General features: G+C 38.0%; 1 protein-coding gene across 6 annotated transcripts in view; it reads left to right on the top strand.

The window, feature by feature from the left end:
* Window positions 1–21,486, top strand: part of LOC145277521 (calcium/calmodulin-dependent protein kinase kinase 1-like) — a 659,720-nt gene that overhangs the window by 477,616 nt on the left and 160,618 nt on the right. For all 6 annotated transcript variants that reach the window (XM_080129008.1, XM_080128980.1, XM_080128989.1 and 3 more), the window contains exon 7: window positions 1,615–1,703. In XM_080129008.1, the coding sequence (XP_079985134.1) occupies window positions 1,615–1,703 (89 nt within the window). The remainder of the gene's footprint in view (window positions 1–1,614; window positions 1,704–21,486) is intronic.

The raw sequence follows: 21,486 nt of genomic DNA, 5'->3' as shown, positions 1-21,486 counted from the left end.
TCCTGTCTCAAGCCTAACTAAAATAAACAACAATTTGCCGAAGCAACCTTTTTTTGTTTCATAAATGCACAATAAAAAAAAATGTAAGCAATATAATTTAAATGATATTCCATAGAATAATAATGTGATTAAGTTTCCTTTCCAAATCAATTTTTTTTAAGAGAGAAATTGCCACAAATGCATTGTGTCACAAGTCGATCACAATGGTGGCAAAGCTACAAACATTGCACTTGCTTCTACACCCACCCTACTCTCCAGATCTGCCCCCACCAACTACTGAATTATTTCAGATATCAAAAGACTGCTCCAGGAAAATAAATTTGGCTTCAATCGATATATTAATACGATAGCGTGTGTGTTATTTTATCTGTCACGCTTACATCTTTCTTTTATGAATGACTGTCGTTTAATTCTTATGACTAGGGCTATGACAACAGCATATTCTTTTCATTGTTTTGACTCTCGAGTATATATCCAACACAGTTAGACACAATTAATCAACCGAGAACCACATCATTCTACATAAAAACATAAGATTTCAATGGATATATACCTGAGAATCAAAACAAGGAAAAAAATATGTTGTTGTCATAGCCCTAGTTATGACCTTGTATTTCTTGTAATAAATAATTTTATTAAAAATTCTTCACAAGTTTTGGTTTCGATTGATTTTTGAACGTCAAAAAAAACGACATTATTTTTGCACCAACCTTTCTCACTTTATTTCTTTCTCTTTTAATATGTCTCTCTTTTCTCCTTTTACTCTCTCCTTCCTCTTTCTATTCCCTTATCTTTCTCTTTTCCCTTTTCTTTTTTATCCTCTTTCTCTTTCTCTCTATCCCCTCTCTCTCGCTTTCTCACTCTCTAATTCCTATTAGTTCTTATTTACATCATTCTTCCTTCCTTCCAGATAAAAAGTGAGCACAGTAACAAACAGTCAAGCACGATAATAACATCATTAGAGTTTAATAGTATATGTATGAGGTTCTTCTGTTTTAATTACTCCAAGGTGTATTCTGACGAGTTGATCTTAACTGTTAGATTCCCATAAAATGTCTTCTCATGAAAATCAAATCCTATGATATTACTGGACGAATGCGGTCTCTAGCAAACTATTCAGCCAATTTGGAGGTCTAAACATTTGAAATTTTACACAAAGAGTATTCAGACATGCAGCAAGCTTCTTAATCAGTTTTTGGTCGGAAATTTGGCTGCCAAGAGGTCAAAGTTAAAAGAGTTGACCTTTGCAGACTCTACCAAACTCCTCCGCCAATTTTTGGTCTAAATTGCTGAAATTTGTGCGTGTGTGTGTGTGTGTGTGTGTGTGTGTGTGTGTGTGTGTGTGCGCGCGCTGCGGAGAGAAGACTATTAAATTTCACTGTTTGGAAAACTTTAATTTTTTCTATTTTTTTCTATTCTTAAGGAAGCTCTATTACGCATCCGGTTTTTACATCATTCCAAAGTATCCGAGGTTTTTTTTATTACTACCATTTTTTTTTCGTCATTCTTTTGAATATAAAATAATATGAAACATTAATATCTTTTCCTTTCTTTAAAACATTCACCAAATTTATTATTGGAATTCATTTTTGTTTTTGTTTTATTTTTTTACAGTGAGGTGGTCACAATTCCAACGAGTAACCCATTGTCACCAGAAGAGGCCTTGGTGTATTTCAGGGACATTGTGCTTGGCATTGAATATTGTGAGTCTTTTCATTCTTTGGAGCTGAAAATCAGAGATGGAGACATTTTAGTAATAACTGAATATATAAATTCATTCTTGCATGCATTATCTTCTCTCATAAATAATACTATATATATATATATATATATATATATATATATATATATATAGATAGATAGATAGATAGATATATTGTTTACAGAAAGTTGTTAGATGAGACAAATCATTGGTACCGTCGGTTTCAAGCCCGATAATAAGGACCGTTTAAGTTATCCTTATCAAGCTCTCTTCAGCCAATATTCGTCGAGACAGAAATATTGGCTGAAGAGAGCTTGATAAGGATAGCTTAAACGGTCCTTATTATCAATGACCAATGATTTGTCTCATCTAACAACTTTCTGTACACAAAATATAAATACGCTCTTACATTTCGGATTTTCCTTTTAATTGAGCACTCTGCTGGATTTCTTTTTCCAAAAAAACTAATCATATATATATATATATATATATATATATATATATATATATATATATATATATATATATATATAGTAATTTATAAAATATATATGGCAATTAAGCTACACTGAATATTCTGCGTTTCATCCACTATAGGATTCGTCAGGCTTATGCGCGAATTCTGTGGTTGCTTCTTGTTTTTATATATGTTGAGGATTTTTAGTTAGCCAATCAGCTTTCTAGTATCCACCGCGCCCCTTTCTATCAGCCAATGAGCATGCATTTTATCGAACAAAGGATCTGTTTTAGAACAAGGTTAGTGGTTTAAGGTAGACGTTTTCCTTTTTTTTATATATATAAATATACCTATGTGTACACACATACATGCACATATATATACATATATGTGTGATCGTTTATGTATATTCATGTTTATTTAATTTATTTATTTGTTTGTTTTCTAGTTTTAAAGCTATTTTGTATCGCTATCCTAGAGTAAGTTTTATTTTGTGAACACAGTTGTTTGCTATTTCTCGTCTACAGTTTAATAGATTTTGGGGTTCTTTAAAGTACAGGATAGCAAATTTTTCATGGAGGCATAATTTACATGGGTCGTCTAAATGTCTGCACGTGGTAACTTGTCTCATTAGTTTCCATTCGACTACCGGCGAATGTCCGCTTTCTTTGAGTTCCCAGTATTTACTCTCAAGTCTCACCTCACTGGAAGTATCTCCACCTCTCAGATGTATGCTAACAAGTATCATTAAATAGAATCTGTCCTTGGTTGTAGACAAAAAAAAAATGTAACATGTGACCGCAGCCGAGATTGAACTCACTACATGAGTTTGTAGTGTAATTCAAATCTTGTCCGTAGCTGAATACTTGATGATTTGCTAGGGCTATCAAGGGTATTTTTTATCGTGACGCCATCACTAGATGGGTTACCTCCCACGGTTTAAGAGAAGCCCATCTACCCTCAAGAGAAGGATAGACCATGCCAGTTTCCCTACCTGGTATTTTACTTTGCGGTACATATAGCGCCTCATCTCTCAAATGGTCACCCATCTGGTACTCGCCAGGCTCAATGGTGCTTAACTTCGGTGATCTGGTGAGAACCAGTGTGTCAACGTGATTGTGCCGTATTGAGACAAAAATATATCTGGTGATGAAGTCCCAATTTGTTGTCATTATTCTGATATCTAGTTTGACATCAGGTGGTAATACCTTTAGTCCTTCTATGAATTAGATAGAATTTATCATTAATAAAGATTTGATTCACATTATTTGGATTCATCGGACTACTGTTCTCATCTTGACTGTGCAAATTACAGAACAAGTGCATACTAGCCGGAAAATCCAGGAAATAAACGAAGGTTATAAAAAAAGAAAACGTGAGTCTTTGAATTTTCAACAAAATTTTGCACTATATATATATATATATATATATATATATATATATATATATATTAATTGAAATTTTAGAAATACTTTCAGATTACAGCTTGTATAATACTGTAAAATTAAATATTACTTATAAATATCTATATTTTTAAGACACTCCCATGCGTCATTTATTTTTAAAAAATGTTAATTTTTGTATTACTTGTCGAATAATAAATTTTCCTTTTCGAATAATATATATACATATATATATATATATCATCATCATCATCGGCGGTCACTCGTGTCCGAGTAAGACTGTCCTCCGTTGTGGCTTCTGTGGGTCCTCAGGTGAGCATAGAGCCCAATCCTAGACCCAATTTGTCTTGTGCAATTTGGGCAGATAAAGGTAGTGGTGGTGGGGTGGGGTTGGGTGTGTCTGGTTAATAATCTGTCCTTTCTGTGCTTGCGTTTATCCTCAGCAGCTTGATTTAGGTCACTACTATAAAGCGCAGCACCTTTGTGGACAGCGCTCCTCCATGCCAACCTGTTCCCATCCACGTCCTCCCATGTCTCAAGGTCCATATGAAACCGCTTTAGATTTGCTTTGATGTTGTCCTTATACCTCATCTTTTGGCCACCCTGGGCACGCTTTCCCTCAACAAGCTGAGAGTAGAAAATCTGTTTTGGGAGGCGGAGATCCAGCATTCGGACAACATGACCAGTCCATCTGAGCTGGCGTTGAGCAACAGTAGCGGTGATAGTGGGAATGTCAGCCTCACTCAGGACGCTGGTGTTGGTGCGTCGGTCCTTCCAACTAATTCTGAGGATTTTTCGGAGGCATCTTTGGTGGTACGTCTCCAGGGTTTTTACGTGCCTCCTGTATGTGGTCCAGGCCTCCGATCCATAGAGAAGAGTGGGCAGCAAGACAGCTTTATATACCATGATTTTGGTCTTTGCCAGAAGGTCACGGTTCTCAAATACTCTCTTCCTTAGCCTTGAGAAAGCCCCACTGGCACATGCTAAGGCTAAGGAAGAGAGTATTTGAGAACCGTGACCTTCTGGCAAAGACCAAAATCATGGTATATAAAGCTGTCTTGCTGCCACAGCTGAGACGGTGTTGTATTTCATCATCTATGTTGGCTTTTGATGATAGGATGCTGCCTCGGTATGGGAAGTGGTCCACATTTTCCAGTCTAGCGTTGTCGATGGAGATGTTTGTGGGTGAGACTGGAGTACTGTTTGGTGGTGATTGATGGAGGATTTGGGTTTTTTTTATATTAATTGTTAGTCCTAGCTGTTTGTACGCCCTCGTGAAGGCAACCAGTGTACACTGTAGGTCCTCTTCTGAGAGGGCTACAAGGGCGTTATCGTCTGCATACTGTAGCTCCATAATGGATATGGTGTTCGTTCGACCTTTGGCCCTAAATCTGGTGATGTTAAAAAGTCGCCCGTCAGTTCTGTACATAATCCGAACTCCATGGGGAAGATGTTTGTCTGTGAGATGGAGGATAGCAGTAATGAAGATGGAGAACAGGGTTGGGGCAATGACACATCCCTGTTTCACTCCCGTGTCAACCCTGAAGGGCTCTGTTTCATCTCCACTACTACTGAGGACTGTAGCTGACATATTGTCATGTAGCAGTCTCAGTACCCGAATGTACCTCTCTGGGCATCCAAACCTTGCAAGAACCAGCCAAAGGGCTTGACGGTTCACCGAGTCAAAGGCTTTAGTAAGGTCTATAAAAGCCATGTATAATGGTAAATTTTGCTCCCTGCACTTTTCTTGAAGTTGACGAGCAGTGAAGATCATGTCCATCGTGCCTCTATTTGGTCGAAAACCACTTTGGGACTCGGGAAGGATGGTTTCTGCAAGGGGTGTAAGCCTGTTGGCCAAAGCCGAGCTAGGGCTTTCCCTGTGGTAGAGAGGAGAGAAATGCCCCGGTAGTTCCCACAGTTTGCCTTGTCTCCCTTCTTAAAGATGGAGACCACTAGGGCATCTCTAAGTTGTGCAGGGATTTTCTCTTGTTCCCATATTTTGAGCAGCAGGGCATGGATGTGTCTGAGAAGATCAGGCCCGCCTTTCTTCAGGATTTCTGCTGGGATGCCATCAGAACCAGCCGCCTTATTGTTTTTCATCTTCCTAATTGCATCCCGCACCTCTTCCAGACTGTGTGGTTCTCCCATGCTCTCAATTATGGGCTGTTGGGGGAGTTTTTCAAGGGCCTCCATCTCTGGAGTGGTGTCCCTGTTCAGAAGATCCTCGTAATGCTCTTTCCATCTATTTGTTATTTCTCCCTTTCCTTTCAGCAGCGTGAGCCCATCCTTAGACCGAAGGGGGGTCAGAGAACGGTAGCTGGGGCCGTATACCACTTTTGTGGCTTCAAAGAATCTTCTGGTGTCCCCAGAGTCAGCAAACTGCTGGATCTCCTGAGCCTTCTTCATCCACCAGAGGTTCTTCAGCTTCCTGACTGTCGATTGGACAGCCGCTTTAGCCTTGGCATGGGCAGCTCTTTGAACCTTGCAATTGATGTTATTCTGCCAGGTGATAAAAGTTTGCCTCTTGGTGTCTATAAGCTGTTGGATTTCAGTATCGTTTTCATCGTACCAATCCTGATGTTTCCGCTTTTTCTGCCCTAGGATGCTTATACTGGAGTCCATGATGGCAGAAGACAGCTTGTCCCAGTGCTCTTCAGTGTCATGCGGATACTGCTTGGGCAGGTCCGCGCTAAGAGCCGCCTGGAGGTGTTGTTGGTAGGTGATATCGCCCAGCTGCTCGATGTTGAGCTTTGGTCGGCTCTGTCTTTTTTGCATCCTTTGCTTCCGCATTAAATGGATAGACATGATGGAGCGAATAAGACGGTGGTCGGTCCAACAATTGTCTGTACTGGTCATTGCCCTGGTGTTCAGCACATCACAGCGGTCTTTGGCACGGACAATGACATAGTCAATGAGGTGCCTGATTTTACTTCGAGGGTGCATCCATGATGTTTTGAATGCGTTTTTTTGTCGGAAAAGTGTGTTCGTGATGATCAGGTTATGTTCTGAGCACTTTGTCAGTAGGAGTGTACCATTTGAGTTAATGTTCCCAACTCCTTCTCTTCCAAGCGTTCCTCTCCAGTGCTGATGGTCTCGTCCCACTCTGGCATTGAAATCCCCAAGTAGGATTATCTTGTCCCCCTTGGGGGCCCCGGATAAAATGGTGTCAAGGTCAGCATAAAAGGTCTCCTTTATTTCATCATGTGCATCAAGTGTTGGAGCATACGCACTAATCACAGTGGCCATTTGGCTGCCTGCAAGCATCAGGCGCATGGTCATTAGGCGTTCGTTGATGCCAACAGGGGCTCATTGAGGTGGCGGATGAGGCTGTTCTTTATAGCAAAGCCCACGCCATGGATACGCGGCTCTTCCGCAGGCCTTCCTTTCCAAAAGAAGGTGTACCCGCCTTTCTCCTCCCTCAGCTGCCCGTCGTCAGCCAGTCGGGTTTCAGAGAGCGCAGCTATGTCAATCTGGAACCTCCTTAGCTCTCTTGAGATAATGGCAGTTCTTCTTTCGGGTCGATCACTTGTTTTGTTGTCCATGAGGGTCCTCACATTCCAGGTTCCAAAATATAGGCATAAGTTTTCTTTCTTTTTCCGACCGCATGGTGGTGATCCCTCTGGATGCGGTAGTCCAGACGGGTTTTTTTTTGAGGCAGGCTATTTTTAGGGGTACCTTTTCTAACCCCCCTCCCCTACTGGGGTGAGCAGAGTGGATCCTAAACAGGGCTGCTCAGTCATGGATGCAGCTGCCGAAAAACTCTTTCTGCCTCGGTCCGTGAGGTTAGCGACTGAATCTGGCACCCACCGCCTATGTGCCAGGTTGCAGCTAGGAGCTGCCAAACTACACTGTCCTGCTCCTGTCACCACTTCCTGGTCGCCACAGGACATTTTCTATCCGGGAATTAAGGGAGAGCTCTCTCTGCCTCAGTCCGGGAGCTTAATGACTAAAACTGTCACAAGACTTTTCCATCCATGATGTAGAGTAGGATGTGTTCCCTTTCGGGAGAACGCCTGCACGTGATGTCTTTTAACGTGGGGAGACTGATGCGCCTGCAGCCACTACACGGCCCCTTGGCAGAGGAGGGCCTGATTCCAATGGCATGGAGAACCACGACGACTGGAGACTCTCTTCTGTTGCAGCCTTCATCCGCCTTCAGTGCCGTTGTGTCATTATTGTCATCATCCGCCGCATCAGCCGTTGAGGTCTTTTGGATCACTCTTTGTCTGGAACCTCCCCTTCAACCTTACCGCCATGGGTGGCCCTACCAGGAGCCTAGGCTCCGGACGGCATCGCTCTCAGGTTCATCGGAACACACAAGGTTCTCCACCACGACAAGGTGGCGATCCAGGGAGAACATATATATATATATATATATATATATATATATATATATATATATATATAGAGAGAGAGAGAGAGAGAGAGAGAGAGAGAGAGATAGATATATATTTCCCGTTTCAATCTCTCTACATATATATTTTCGATATTCTTCTAACTGTACTTTTAGTGGACGAAATGTCTCACATTTACATAGGATCTCATATGCACAGTTCTTAGTCATTATTTTTTCTGTACGGGCTTTACTCTCATAGCTGTTTCCGGAGAGTTGAATTACTCCTGAATACTGTCCTGATGCCATATGGATTACATATTCTTGGAAGTTTTTCAAACAAGCCCTTCATGTATGGTATGAACACTGTGGTGAGTTTCTGAGTGGTGTCCTTTTGTGTCTGGTCCAGATTTCTTGGAGCTGATGTCATGCCTACTGGATAGTTGTTTCGGTGGAGGTTTTTTCTTAAACCGTCCGTCTCCTCTTGATATGCACTGATGTTACTACATATTGCTTTGAAGTAAATATGAAGTAAATGAAGGGTTCCGTTCAAAATTCCATTAAAATTTCCGAGTCTGACAGAAACATTCCAGAGTTCAACAAGGTACACCTGGAGAAGGCCGGAGGTTACATCGATCGAAACGTTGTGAAAAATTACACTCAAGATGAGAACAGTAGTCTGATGAATCCAAATAATATGAACAACCAATCCTCACCTCAAAAATTCAGAAAAGCAAATTCTATTTAAAATTTAGTCACTTTCTAGCATTTAAATCATATAATGGAGTTTTATTGGAACAAGGATTCTAGACATAATAGCATTATATGTTGGTTTTAATCTTTTTCAATATAAAATGTGACATAAAAGTTGTGCAAAACTGTTCTGTCCAGGGAATTAATCTTACACATCTTGAGACGGGTATTTTTCTAAGATTAGATGAAACCTACTTTTGAACACTTTGATTCTGACTGTCTTTTTTGTGTTGACTTTTAGTTCATTCGTTTTTTTTTTTTTTCTCTATTTACTTTTTGAATTCGACGGCCAAAGAAATCTCTTCAAGATGCACTCTGAGAATTCCGCTTGCTACGAAAAATCTTATGGAATCAGTCTGTGTGAAATCTTTAATTATAGAGCAAGAGATGGCCGAATGCCATCCGCTTCATGACACTTCCACTTGAAATTGATGGCCAACTTCACAGAAAAATCAGACAATAATTGCGTATCATAATCGTCTTAGATAGCCTTATTGACCTTTTCCGTTTGTCAGTTGTATTTTATATCATAAATCATAGCTGATTCTTGAAATGACTTATTCTATTTATATATTTATATTCTTAGTGTTCATATCTTTGTTGTAATAACCATTATAAACAAGTAATAGATTTTTATATATACATTTCTTACATAGATATACTTCATATTTATTTGTGGAATAAGGAAGTTGAAAAGTGCATCAAAGACAAGTGGAAGTGTAGGGGTCAGATTAAATGAACAAGAATGGAGGCAAAGAGGGAGGAAAGAAGAGCCGTATACGAAGCAAAAAGCCAGATTTCAAGATAGACTACAGAGAAATGACCAAAGGAATTAAGTATTTAGGATAGCTAAACAGATGGCAAAAGAGCAAGATGAATATTGTTAGAGAGGTGTGTATTTTACATGGCAATGAAATGTTAGCCAAAACAAGGACCAGAAAATGATTGAGAAATCTTATGCAATTGTGCCTAATAGTTTTAAAACTAATAAGTGACTAGGAGACAGATGAAAAATACTCAATAATAATAATAATAATAATAATAATAATCCCCCTGGGACTTTGGGGAGGCTTAGTGCCACTCAAATTCCAGTATAAACCAATAGCCACTGCCGGCGAGAAATCAATGGAAAGAGGCTGTTGCGATGATGCAAATTCATTTGTAAATGCTATCGAAGGAGGTGGAGAGAACTGGACGTCTGGGGAGACTTGTTGTCACTCAGCCTCCAGAGAACACTACAGGTTTCCAATCAGATCGTTTGTTGACTTGTGTGAAAGCTCCATGTGAGCCAATAATAATAATAATAACTTATTAAACATATATATATATATTATATATGTGTTATAAATATATATATATATTTATAACACATATATATATTCACTTCTACATATCAATACTAATATATATATATATATATATATATATATATATATATATATATATATATATATATATATATATATATGGTTTTAAATAAAATGGTAGGCGGCAGTTTCTCGAGAGCTCTTTCGGCTATCATCTCTTCAGGAGCAAATCGATAGCAATCTAAATAATATTGTGGCGAAAATAAAGAGTTCTATAGGGGAACTTATTTAATGTGCCAACGTACGGGGGCATTAATTAAATTTATTTACGTTTAAAAAAACGATTAAAAATGTTGGCACAACGAGGGAGAAAAAAAAAAAAAAAAAAAAAAAGCGGGAGAAAAAATTCAAAGTTCCCCAAAGAGAAACAATGCGTTAGATGTTTCTTTTTGCCGGCACAAAGAAGGTTGACGCACCGCAATAGAGACAGCCTCCAAAATCTTTAAATGGTTTTTGGAGTCCGCTCTATGTAGCACCTCGAACCAATCTATTTTATAACTATCGGCACAGCATGGGTTGTCAACCAAATGCTGGCCAATAGCAGAGTCCAAGGCTACAGAAGGAGGGAGACCTCCGAACCCCATCCTCCCTTGTCTGATCTTCGATGGAACATGCTGGTTTATACGAGTCAAAAGGTGCAAGGATGTTCTCCCAACATAACCAGCATCGCACTGGCATTTAAACTGATATACAATATTACTATTTTGGATGTAAGGCAAACTATCCTTGCGGAAAGACGGAAAAGCAGATCTCGTAGTATATACCACACGCAAGGTCACCGAATTGAAGCAATCGTAAATACTTCTTCGAATCTTTTTTGAAATTATATTACTCCCCTCCCCTATCCACGGTAATTTCAAATAAACCGGGCATTTCAAGGGTCCAAACTTTTTAGGGGATTTAAAATCCGCAACCTTTTTGAAAATACAATCATCAATAAGGTCAACAGGATAACCATTATTGATGAATATTTCCCTGATCTTATCGAGTTCGACATCCAATCTGTTAGGCGAACAAATCATGAGGGCTCTATGTACCAAAGTATTAATTAAACCGACCTTACGTGATTTAGGTACAAAAGACAACCAGTTCACATATAGTCCAGTAAATGTCGGCTTTCTATAAATTGTAGTGAGAAAGCCCCCCCTTGAGCGTTCGACAAGAACGTCCAAGAAAGGAAGCGAATTGTCCTTCTCACTTTCCATAGTGAACTTGAGAGCCCCATGTAAAGAATTCAACCTATTAAAAAATGTCGACGCATCACTTTGCGAAGGAAAAATAGCAAAAGTGTCGTCAACATATCTGAAATATGCAGTGGGTTTAGATGTAGAATGAAACATAACGGATTCATAATACCCGACGAAAATATCCGCTAAAGTTGGGGCCAACGGACTCCCCATTGAAACCCCGTCAACCTGACAGTACATAATATCACAAAAACTAAATTCCACGGATTTCGTACACATTAAAATGAGTTCAATAAGAATCTCTTTAGAAAACCGTGGAGCAGTCAGGTGACCATCATATAAAGCGTCGGTACATATGCGTATAGTCTCATCCAACGGTATGTTGGTGAAAAGACTAGAGACATCAAATGAACACATGAAAGACGTCTCTGCATTAGAATCCAACCCACGTACACAATCAACGAACCGAAAGGAATCTGGGATACAATGCGTGGTGTATAGCTCACGCACAGGTTGCAGAATTTCTACAAGCCACTGAGCCAAAGAATGTTGTGCTGAACCAACCATTGATAAAATGGGTCTCAGTGGAACACCTTGCTTGTGGATTTTAGGGAGACCATACATTCTGGGACGCTGTGACCCAGAGGGCCTGATCCTGTCATAGACATCCTTGCAAAACACCTTCTTTTTAAATAATGCAAGTAAACGTCTCTGCATTTTAGCCTCGTTCTTGCAAGTATTATCCGTCACCTCGACAGCGCCGAGTTTACGGAATTTCGAACTATCATTGAGAATCACTGCCATTTTCTCAACGTAGTCGGATTTATCCAAAATCACCACTCCTGCACCTTTGTCTGGTTTACACATATAAATATCGGTGTTAGATTTTAACGCTTTCATCGTTTTAAATTGCGTTATGTTCCAGACAAGGTCGCTATGATCAACAGGAATGTTACTATATCGGTGAGCTAAGGCAACTAAATTGGATTTCATCCCAACAACCATTTTATTTAAAACCATATATAAATTCTGTACCTCTAAACATTTATTTAAATATTTACGGAAGAGGTATACATACCAACAAATAGAATTGTGTAATAATATTGTAAGATTAAGGAGTAGAATTAGATCTACCAATCTCTCCTTAGCTTTTTTGCGTTCCTGTCTGCAACAAGATGTAGCCCCAGCTTACATTAGTAAACGTATTGCTGCATCTAAAGTGAAGCCAAGTTTGTCTATGGAGCGTGCGTTTATACGTGACGATATGAATAAGTTGATGGAGAACCTTGAGACGTACATTAGTAATCGTCATCAACTTTGGTCCGTAGTTAAGGGGTTCCTGTCCTTTTGTGATTTTTTCCGTTTTTGCAAATATTTATCTATCGGTGATCAGTTTGCTAGGCAAAATGCTTCCAAAGATAATAGTAAACACCTTGCTCTTCTGGTTCGCAGAAGATATGGGTGTGAACCCACTAATGGAAGCAAACATATTTTCAATTTTTCAAAAACGGTCCTTACAGAAATTGAAAATAAAGTTTTGTCTAGGGGCTTAGATTTTTGTATCCCCCCACGAGTTTAAATAAAGAGAGAACACTTTCTGCCTTTGAAGTTTTGTTCTCTCAACTTAGACATAATGTGCCTAATTCCCCAGAAAAAATTGTTGGGATGAAATCCAATTTAGTTGCCTTAGCTCACCGATATAGTAACATTCCTGTTGATCATAGCGACTTTGTCTGGAACATAACGCAATTTAAAACGATGAAAGCGTTAAAATCTAACACCGATATTTATATGTGTAAACCAGACAAAGGTGCAGGAGTGGTGATTTTGGATAAATCCGACTACGTTGAGAAAATGGCAGTGATTCTCAATGATAGTTCGAAATTCCGTAAACTCGGCGCTGTCGAGGTGACGGATAATACTTGCAAGAACGAGGCTAAAATGCAGAGACGTTTACTTGCATTATTTAAAAAGAAGGTGTTTTGCAAGGATGTCTATGACAGGATCAGGCCCTCTGGGTCACAGCGTCCCAGAATGTATGGTCTCCCTAAAATCCACAAGCAAGGTGTTCCACTGAGACCCATTTTATCAATGGTTGGTTCAGCACAACATTCTTTGGCTCAGTGGCTTGTAGAAATTCTGCAACCTGTGCGTGAGCTATACACCACGCATTGTATCCCAGATTCCTTTCGGTTCGTTGATTGTGTACGTGGGTTGGATTCTAATGCAGAGACGTCTTTCATGTGTTCATTTGATGTCTCTAGTCTTTTCACCAACATACCGTTGGATGAGACTATACGCATATGTACCGACGCTTTATATGATGGTCACCTGACTGCTCCACGGTTTTCTAAAGAGATTCTTATTGAACTCATTTTAATGTGTACGAAATCCGTGGAATTTAGTTTTTGTGATATTATGTACTGTCAGGTTGACGGGGTTTCAATGGGGAGTCCGTTGGCCCCAACTTTAGCGGATATTTTCGTCGGGTATTATGAATCCGTTATGTTTCATTCTACATCTAAACCCACTGCATATTTCAGATATGTTGACGACACTTTTGCTATTTTTCCTTCGCAAAGTGATGCGTCGACATTTTTTAATAGGTTGAATTCTTTACATGGGGCTCTCAAGTTCACTATGGAAAGTGAGAAGGACAATTCGCTTCCTTTCTTGGACGTTCTTGTCGAACGCTCAAGGGGGGGCTTTCTCACTACAATTTATAGAAAGCCGACATTTACTGGACTATATGTGAACTGGTTGTCTTTTGTACCTAAATCACGTAAGGTCGGTTTAATTAATACTTTGGTACATAGAGCCCTCATGATTTGTTCGCCTAACAGATTGGATGTCGAACTCGATAAGATCAGGGAAATATTCATCAATAATGGTTATCCTGTTGACCTTATTGATGATTGTATTTTCAAAAAGGTTGCGGATTTTAAATCCCCTAAAAAGTTTGGACCCTTGAAATGCCCGGTTTATTTGAAATTACCGTGGATAGGGGAGGGGAGTAATATAATTTCAAAAAAGATTCGAAGAAGTATTTACGATTGCTTCAATTCGGTGACCTTGCGTGTGGTATATACTACGAGATCTGCTTTTCCGTCTTTCCGCAAGGATAGTTTGCCTTACATCCAAAATAGTAATATTGTATATCAGTTTAAATGCCAGTGCGATGCTGGTTATGTTGGGCGAACATCCTTGCACCTTTTGACTCGTATAAACCAGCATGTTCCATCGAAGATCAGACAAGGGAGGATGGGGTTCGGAGGTCTCCCTCCTTCTGTAGCCTTGGACTCTGCTATTGGCCAGCATTTGGTTGACAACCCATGCTGTGCCGATAGTTATAAAATAGATTGGTTCGAGGTGCTACATAGAGCGGACTCCAAAAACCATTTAAAGATTTTGGAGGCTGTCTCTATTGCGGTGCGTCAACCTTCTTTGTGCCGGCAAAAAGAAACATCTAACGCATTGTTTCTCTTTGGGGAACTTTGAATTTTTTCTCCCGCTTTTTTTTTTTTTTTTTTTTTTTTCTCCCTCGTTGTGCCAACATTTTTAATCGTTTTTTTAAACGTAAATAAATTTAATTAATGCCCCCGTACGTTGGCACATTAAATAAGTTCCCCTATAGAACTCTTTATTTTCGCCACAATATTATTTAGATTGCTATCGATTTGCTCCTGAAGAGATGATAGCCGAAAGAGCTTTCGAGAAACTGCCGCCTACCATTTTATTTAAAACCATATATAAATTCTGTACCTCTAAACATTTATTTAAATATATATATATATATATATATATATGTATATATATACACATACATATATATATTGTATTGATGAGAAAAAATGCTGAGTGTGTCGGTTGTATGAACCATGTAAATTGTACAAAATGATGTGTTTTTTTTTTTCTATGTTTTTTAAGGTGAACATCTGATGAGTAAGTGACTAAAAATGCAGCAAAGGCATAATTTTGAAGACTTGTTAGCTGTGAACGAAACAATATTGTAATGGTTATCTTTTGAAAAGCAATAAATTACCGCCTGAGAAGACTTGATATTTGGTACTTGGAGAACTTTAGTTCGTGTATACCGATCGTAATAGATTTTTTTTTAAATGTTTATAATTAAAACGTTTTTTTTTATATATAGTAAAAAAAATTATATAAAGTTTTTAAAAAAATCCAAGTTCAATGGTTGTCTTTCGTGATTCCTGAGCATATACAGTGTAATATAATAGTTGTCAAAGTTCCAAAGATCAAGTTTTTTCGTCAGTTGACAAAAAGCCAATGGTAAAGTCGTCAACAAAGCAATATTGTAATGGTTACCTTTTGAAAAGTAATAAATCACCAACTGAGAAAACTATATATATATTAAATAACAAAGGAGGAGCAGAAGTTACAAATAACTTTATTATATCACCAGATCAAGAAGGAAAGAGTAACAGAGAAAAACCTTTATAAGCCATAGCATTTCGAAGCAAATGATCTCCATTATTTCTTAGTGATCCCTATTTTTCTTTTTACTATTATTTACGTACATCTTAACCTTTCAATTCTTATTCTCCGATTTTTTACTTCTTATTCATATATGTTTTACTCTTTCCTCCGAATTATATTTTATTATTTTTATATTTCAAAGTTTTTTGTCCCACGTCAAAAGGAAGGTGGACTTGTAAATTCACCCTTGTCTGTTCATCCGTGCATCTGTCCACACGTTTCTCAATAACCACGCTTTGGAATTTTTTTAAAATTTTGCACAAACATTAAACATGATATGAGTAAAAAGTAACAAAACGGATTTTCCGGGGAAAACTCCGGTTGCCCCCTTAGGGGTGCCTTTCGTGTTAAAATGGCTAAAATTGACACTTTTGTGCTTATTAAAAAAAAAATTGATGACTTGGATTTTTATAAAACTTTCTGAAAAGTTGTAACTAACTGATTTCCATATAATTTTGTTTGTCTATACTTCGCGATAACTTTTGGGTGTGCCCCAGGGTCTCTTTTAGGGCTAATAAAAACATTCCATTTTTGGGACTATTTTACCATATTTGTCCCAAATTTTCTGTGTATATCTATTTAGCAGTTTTGCATGGTGCTGAACTCGAATTTAAATATGTTAAGGCCTTGGGGACTTTTGGGGTTAAATGGGGGGAGGAGGCAAATGATGGACTTTGTCATTTCTTTTTTCTTTTTTTTTTGCGTGGTGCAGAACTCAAATTTACATATGTTAAGGCCTTATTGTGATTCTCATTATTTAAAATGCCTTATTAGCCTCATCAGAAGTACCGAGCGTTTTATGTGACTGATTTCCCCTGTGAGTATACACCCGGTATTTTGCCAATTTATATAGGCTTTGAAATATGTACATTATAGGATTAGTATATGAAGGCAAAACGGGAAACAAGAAGAACACTAAGAAGGCTAAGAAAACCAGGCCCATATATGTTCAGAATAGCTAAATAGATAGCAAAGATAAATACATATATATTTTTTTTTTACATGGAGGTCACCACTTATCAAGTCCCAGAAGCCACTCGGGGATAAGGGTTATTTTGTGTACAGTAATCAATGGAATAGTATTGCAGTATTCATTAGTATTGGAGATTTGATAAAGTGTCATTACTTAAGGGGGCAGTTCATCAGGAATTTGTTTATATTGGACTTGAAGACATCCATGTTGAAGTCAGGAGGGAAACAGGCAAGCGGTAGAGAGTTCCACAGGCATGCAGTTCTAAGAAAGAAGCTTTGTTCATGGAATCTACGTTTTGATTTAGGCACAGATAAAGAGTGAATGGAGAGAAGGAACAGATAAAGATTAATTGAGAGAAGTGTCTTCAAAACAACAATAGAGTGTTAGTAACAAATAAACAGGACACGAGGGATGCTTGGAACTGCCATTATGTGACATTGTTGAATATTGAGTTTTCATGGAACCTTTACCTTTACTGCAAGGTAAAATACCAGGTTGAGAAACTGGCGGAGTCTATCCTTTTCTCAAGGATAGATGGGACTCTCTTAAGCCATGGTAGGCACCCCATCTAGTAATGGCGTCACAATAAAAAACACCAACTTCATCACCAGATATATTTTTTGTCCCAATACGGCACAATCACGTTGACACACAGGTTCTCGCCAGATCACCGAAGTTAAGTAACATTGAGCCTGGCCAGTACCAGATGGGTGACCATTTCAGAGGTGAGGAGCTGTATGTACCGCAAAGTAAAATACCAGGTAGGGAAACTGGCATGGTCTATTCTTCTCTTGAGGGTAGATGGGCTTCTCTTAAGCCGTGGTAGGTAACCCATCTAGTGATGGCGTCACGATAAAAAAATACCCTTGATAACCTTGGCGAAGCATCAAGTATTTGACTACGGACAAGATTTGAATTACACTACAAACTCGTGTAGTGAGTTCAATCTCGGCTACGGCCGTGCTGGATGGGATGGATGGATGGGACCTTAAAAATTTAAAGCAAATTCTGGCCCAGCTAAAAAAGAAAAGTCACGGCAACGCATGAGATAAGATAACGAAGGATAAGACTGGACGATCCTTAGACATTGTTGCAGAGGTGATCACTGGGAATTTAGTACAAGTCTAGGTACTGGTGCCTATTGTGAATCAGACGTATCTCAACATTCCCTCGGCTTTGGCCGAAACATAACGTCAACAGCCGGATTATGCTAAGCAACAGCTTGGGTTTAGCTGCTAACACGTCGATCAACCGATCACAAGGCAGAATGCTGGATTACAACAAGGCGGCAGTGCGAACGCCTAGCAGATGACTTTTGGATAAATATTGGAGAAAAAAAATGAAAAACAAAGAAAAAACATCAGTTGTTACATGCAAATCATGGATAGTATCAACATAATGAATCTTTAAAACCTCTTTCAATTTAAAAAAAAAAAAAATTTTAAAAAAAACAGAAAAATCTTTTTTTATAAAAAATACTTTAAGAAATACTTGAAAAAAAGTACTTATGCACTTATCTTACCATGCCGAAATTCTAACATTATTATTTAGAAAGCCATTCCTAACATGGGGAGGGTGTTTTGTAATTATTTTGTACTTTCACCTAACAATTTAATAAAAATAAAGAAGTAATCATAAAACTTGAATTTAACTTGAAAATACTAATTATAAAAATAGCACGGTAACATAAGTGCATAAACACCTAAAACAATTTTGTTTCCAGTTTTCCTTGACAAAGAAAAAGAATTTTAAAAATAAAATAAATAAAAAATAGCAAAATATATTTGAAAAACAAAAAAAATTCTTTGAAGCTTTTTTTTATAATATTTCCTTAAAATTATTTGACCCTTCCCCCAAATTAATTTTTGCTTCTTCTAACCTTTTCTTGAAAGTTATTATTTTTTTAAAAAATGAATAATAAAACACCAAATTATGGTAGGTTGTTCTTTTTTTTTTTACGTTTATTCATTTTGCTATTTTTTTTTTTTTTTTTTTACGTAGCGTTTGGATTTTTTTCGGCATCGCTTGGCTTATAATTCGGTTGTTGACGTCATGTTCCGGCCAAAGTCGAACGAACGCTGAGATACGTCAGTTTCACAATATGCACCAGTATCCAATTCGAAATACTTACAACTTAAACAGAAAGCAATAAATAGAAGTAATTACAGGGGCTTAAATTGATGGACTGAAAGTTATTGTGAGAATAACTGAGCAGCAAATAAAAAGTCAGCTAATATCTATTTCTTATTATAAATTTTCCTTGTGTGTGTGTGTGTGTGTGTGTGTGTGTGTGTGTGTGTGTGTGTGTGTGTGTGTGTGACGCGGTTTATCTCAGCCTACAGGCAACCCACCCAGGCAAGTAAGGTACCGAAATGAAGCTTATGGTCCAGCAGATGTTTTAGTGATATTTATATCCATGTTTGGTGTATGGAAATGCAAAAAAATAACGATTTACTAAACGTTTTATTTTACTTTTCCGGTACAAGGACCCAAGTTTGCCCAGCTGGGCAAACTTGGGTTCTTGTATATACAAAAGGCACATTTTCTCTTTGTCTGTCTGTGCTTGTGTGTGTGAGTTCGTTTCATATGGACTTCGAAACGATTGGGTCGATTTTTTTTAATTAATTGACCACACATGTACTTTATTTGTTTGGGAGTATTCTTAGATAGAGTTTATATCGGAATGCCTCTGATAAGTATTGAAAACTTATAATCGAATAAATCTGATTAAAGAAGAAACAGTCCGATTTTGATCAAAATTAACATCAACATACAGCCTAACATCACAAGTACATTTAAGAAGTTTTATCAGCACACAAGCAGAAGGGCTCAGCGTATAAAATAAACAGTAGGTTCTTTGATATGACAGGAGTGCGGGCGAAATGAACGTTTCTGTTTAGAGCACAACTGAACCATGATACTTAACTTTTGCATTTTCAACTTTAATTCAAACAATTTTTAATATAAAAATAATTTTATAAAATCAGTGGTAGGTTCTCTACGGTGTCATGTGGACTATGATGTATTATGGACTAAGTCACTGCAGAGGGGCATGTGAAGTTTCCTTCCGCTATATCATAGTGGGTCCCCGATTGGAGCAGACAAAAAGCATTCGTCATCAATCATTGATCTTAAGCAGCCATTATAATTCTGTCCTGATCATAGGAATTCACCCAGAAAATACTTGGCACGCAGTTGGTTGTTCTGTTCTTCCTGTTTTTTGTTGTTTTTTTTTTTTTTGGAGGGGGGGGTTGTTGTTGATTTGCAATGGAGATTCTTGGTGTATTTTTGGTGACTCTTTTGGGCTATTTCTGTAGCAGACTTGTTTTCTGATTCTCTCTTATTTATAAACCAAACATGATGATCAAGATGATGGTTATAGTTTATACCTCTGGTATCAATAACTGCGGTTTTGGTATCAGCATATCAGACATCTCTTTATTTTTATTACATCAAATTCCGACTGCTTTTGCTGTTTTACCTCCGAATCCATGTTCAACTCTTCATTTTTATATAGTACATTTGAATCCTTCTTTTGCTTAAAAAATATTTGGTAATAACTTTTATCAAAAAGTAAACAATAAATACGAATCCTTTATTACTTCTGTTAAGATGGAGGTCATATTTTCTAACAAGTTTGTTTGACACTATGTTTATCTATGTATCGTGAAAATCGCTTGACCAATCCTCACCAAACTTGCTCAAAATATCGTTCCTGGTATAAGTTAGAATTGATACAATTTGGTCAATAGTTAAGACTAAAGTCATACTTTTGGTGATAACTTTAGTTATGTTCATCATAGACACTTTCTACTTGGCCCATATGTAACCAATGAAGTCCTATATCTTATATGAACTTGACATTGGAAAATTTGTTCACTGTCGAAATTTTGTATCTTGAAAATGTAACCATCGAAAATTTGACTGAATTTCAACTAAATATTTTTTTTAATTTGATTTATCATTTTGTTTGTGCTCAGATTGCTTAGCCAATCGTTACAAAACGTGGTCAAAATATCGATCATGATGTCATTTAGAACTGGTTTACTTTTGGGTAAAAGTCCATAGTCATAGACAAAGATAAATGTTACACCTTACAAGTTTTGTCCTATTTTTTCATAGAGATTTGTTATTTAGTCCATTTTGTAGTTTTGTATATTATATGACCTCGATCTTGATCTTGAAAATGTAATTGTCGAAATTCTGACTGCATTTAAACTGAAGATTTTTCTAAATTTGATTTATGGGTTTGATGCTCTTTGATAGCAGTAACCATAATGCAAATTTTAGCAAGATCAAATGTACAGGGTAGAACAATAAAGTTGCCGCTCTAAAAAAAAAACAACACGACAACTTTATTTTAAAACTTTTATTGAAAAGATCAATTCAGGTAACTTGATTATGTAGCAGAGCTGACATCTATTCAATGTAGCCGCCTTCAGCCTCAATCACCACTTTCATAGAGGTCCAGAACTGGGAGTATGCCTTTTCCACAAGTGCCAGTGGGAGTTTGGCGAATACTCGGCAGATAGCGGTGACCAGGCTGGCTTTGGTGTTGTGGGAGGTCATGTTGGTGATGTTCTTGATGTATGATCAAACGAAGTAGTACAGTGAGTTCAGATCAGGGGAAGGGGGGAGACCAGTGAGAAGGGTACAAAGTCGTAGCACTCCTTCTGAAGCCAAGCCTGTTTTTTTTTTTGGGGGGGGGGGGGACTTGTGGGCCGGTGCCGAATCCTGCTGCCACATCTAAGGTCTGCCAGCAGCCACCTGATTGCACATTCAGGTACACTTTAGTATTGACTTTCAAGCTG

Source organism: Euprymna scolopes, chromosome 1 (assembly GCF_053919585.1).
Source record: "Euprymna scolopes isolate OS-2025 chromosome 1, ASM5391958v1, whole genome shotgun sequence".
In the NCBI taxonomy this organism is placed as follows: Eukaryota; Metazoa; Mollusca; class Cephalopoda; order Sepiida; family Sepiolidae; genus Euprymna; species Euprymna scolopes.
The sequence above is the reverse complement of the archived record's forward strand: the minus strand, read 5'-3'. Positions and strand labels throughout refer to the sequence as shown.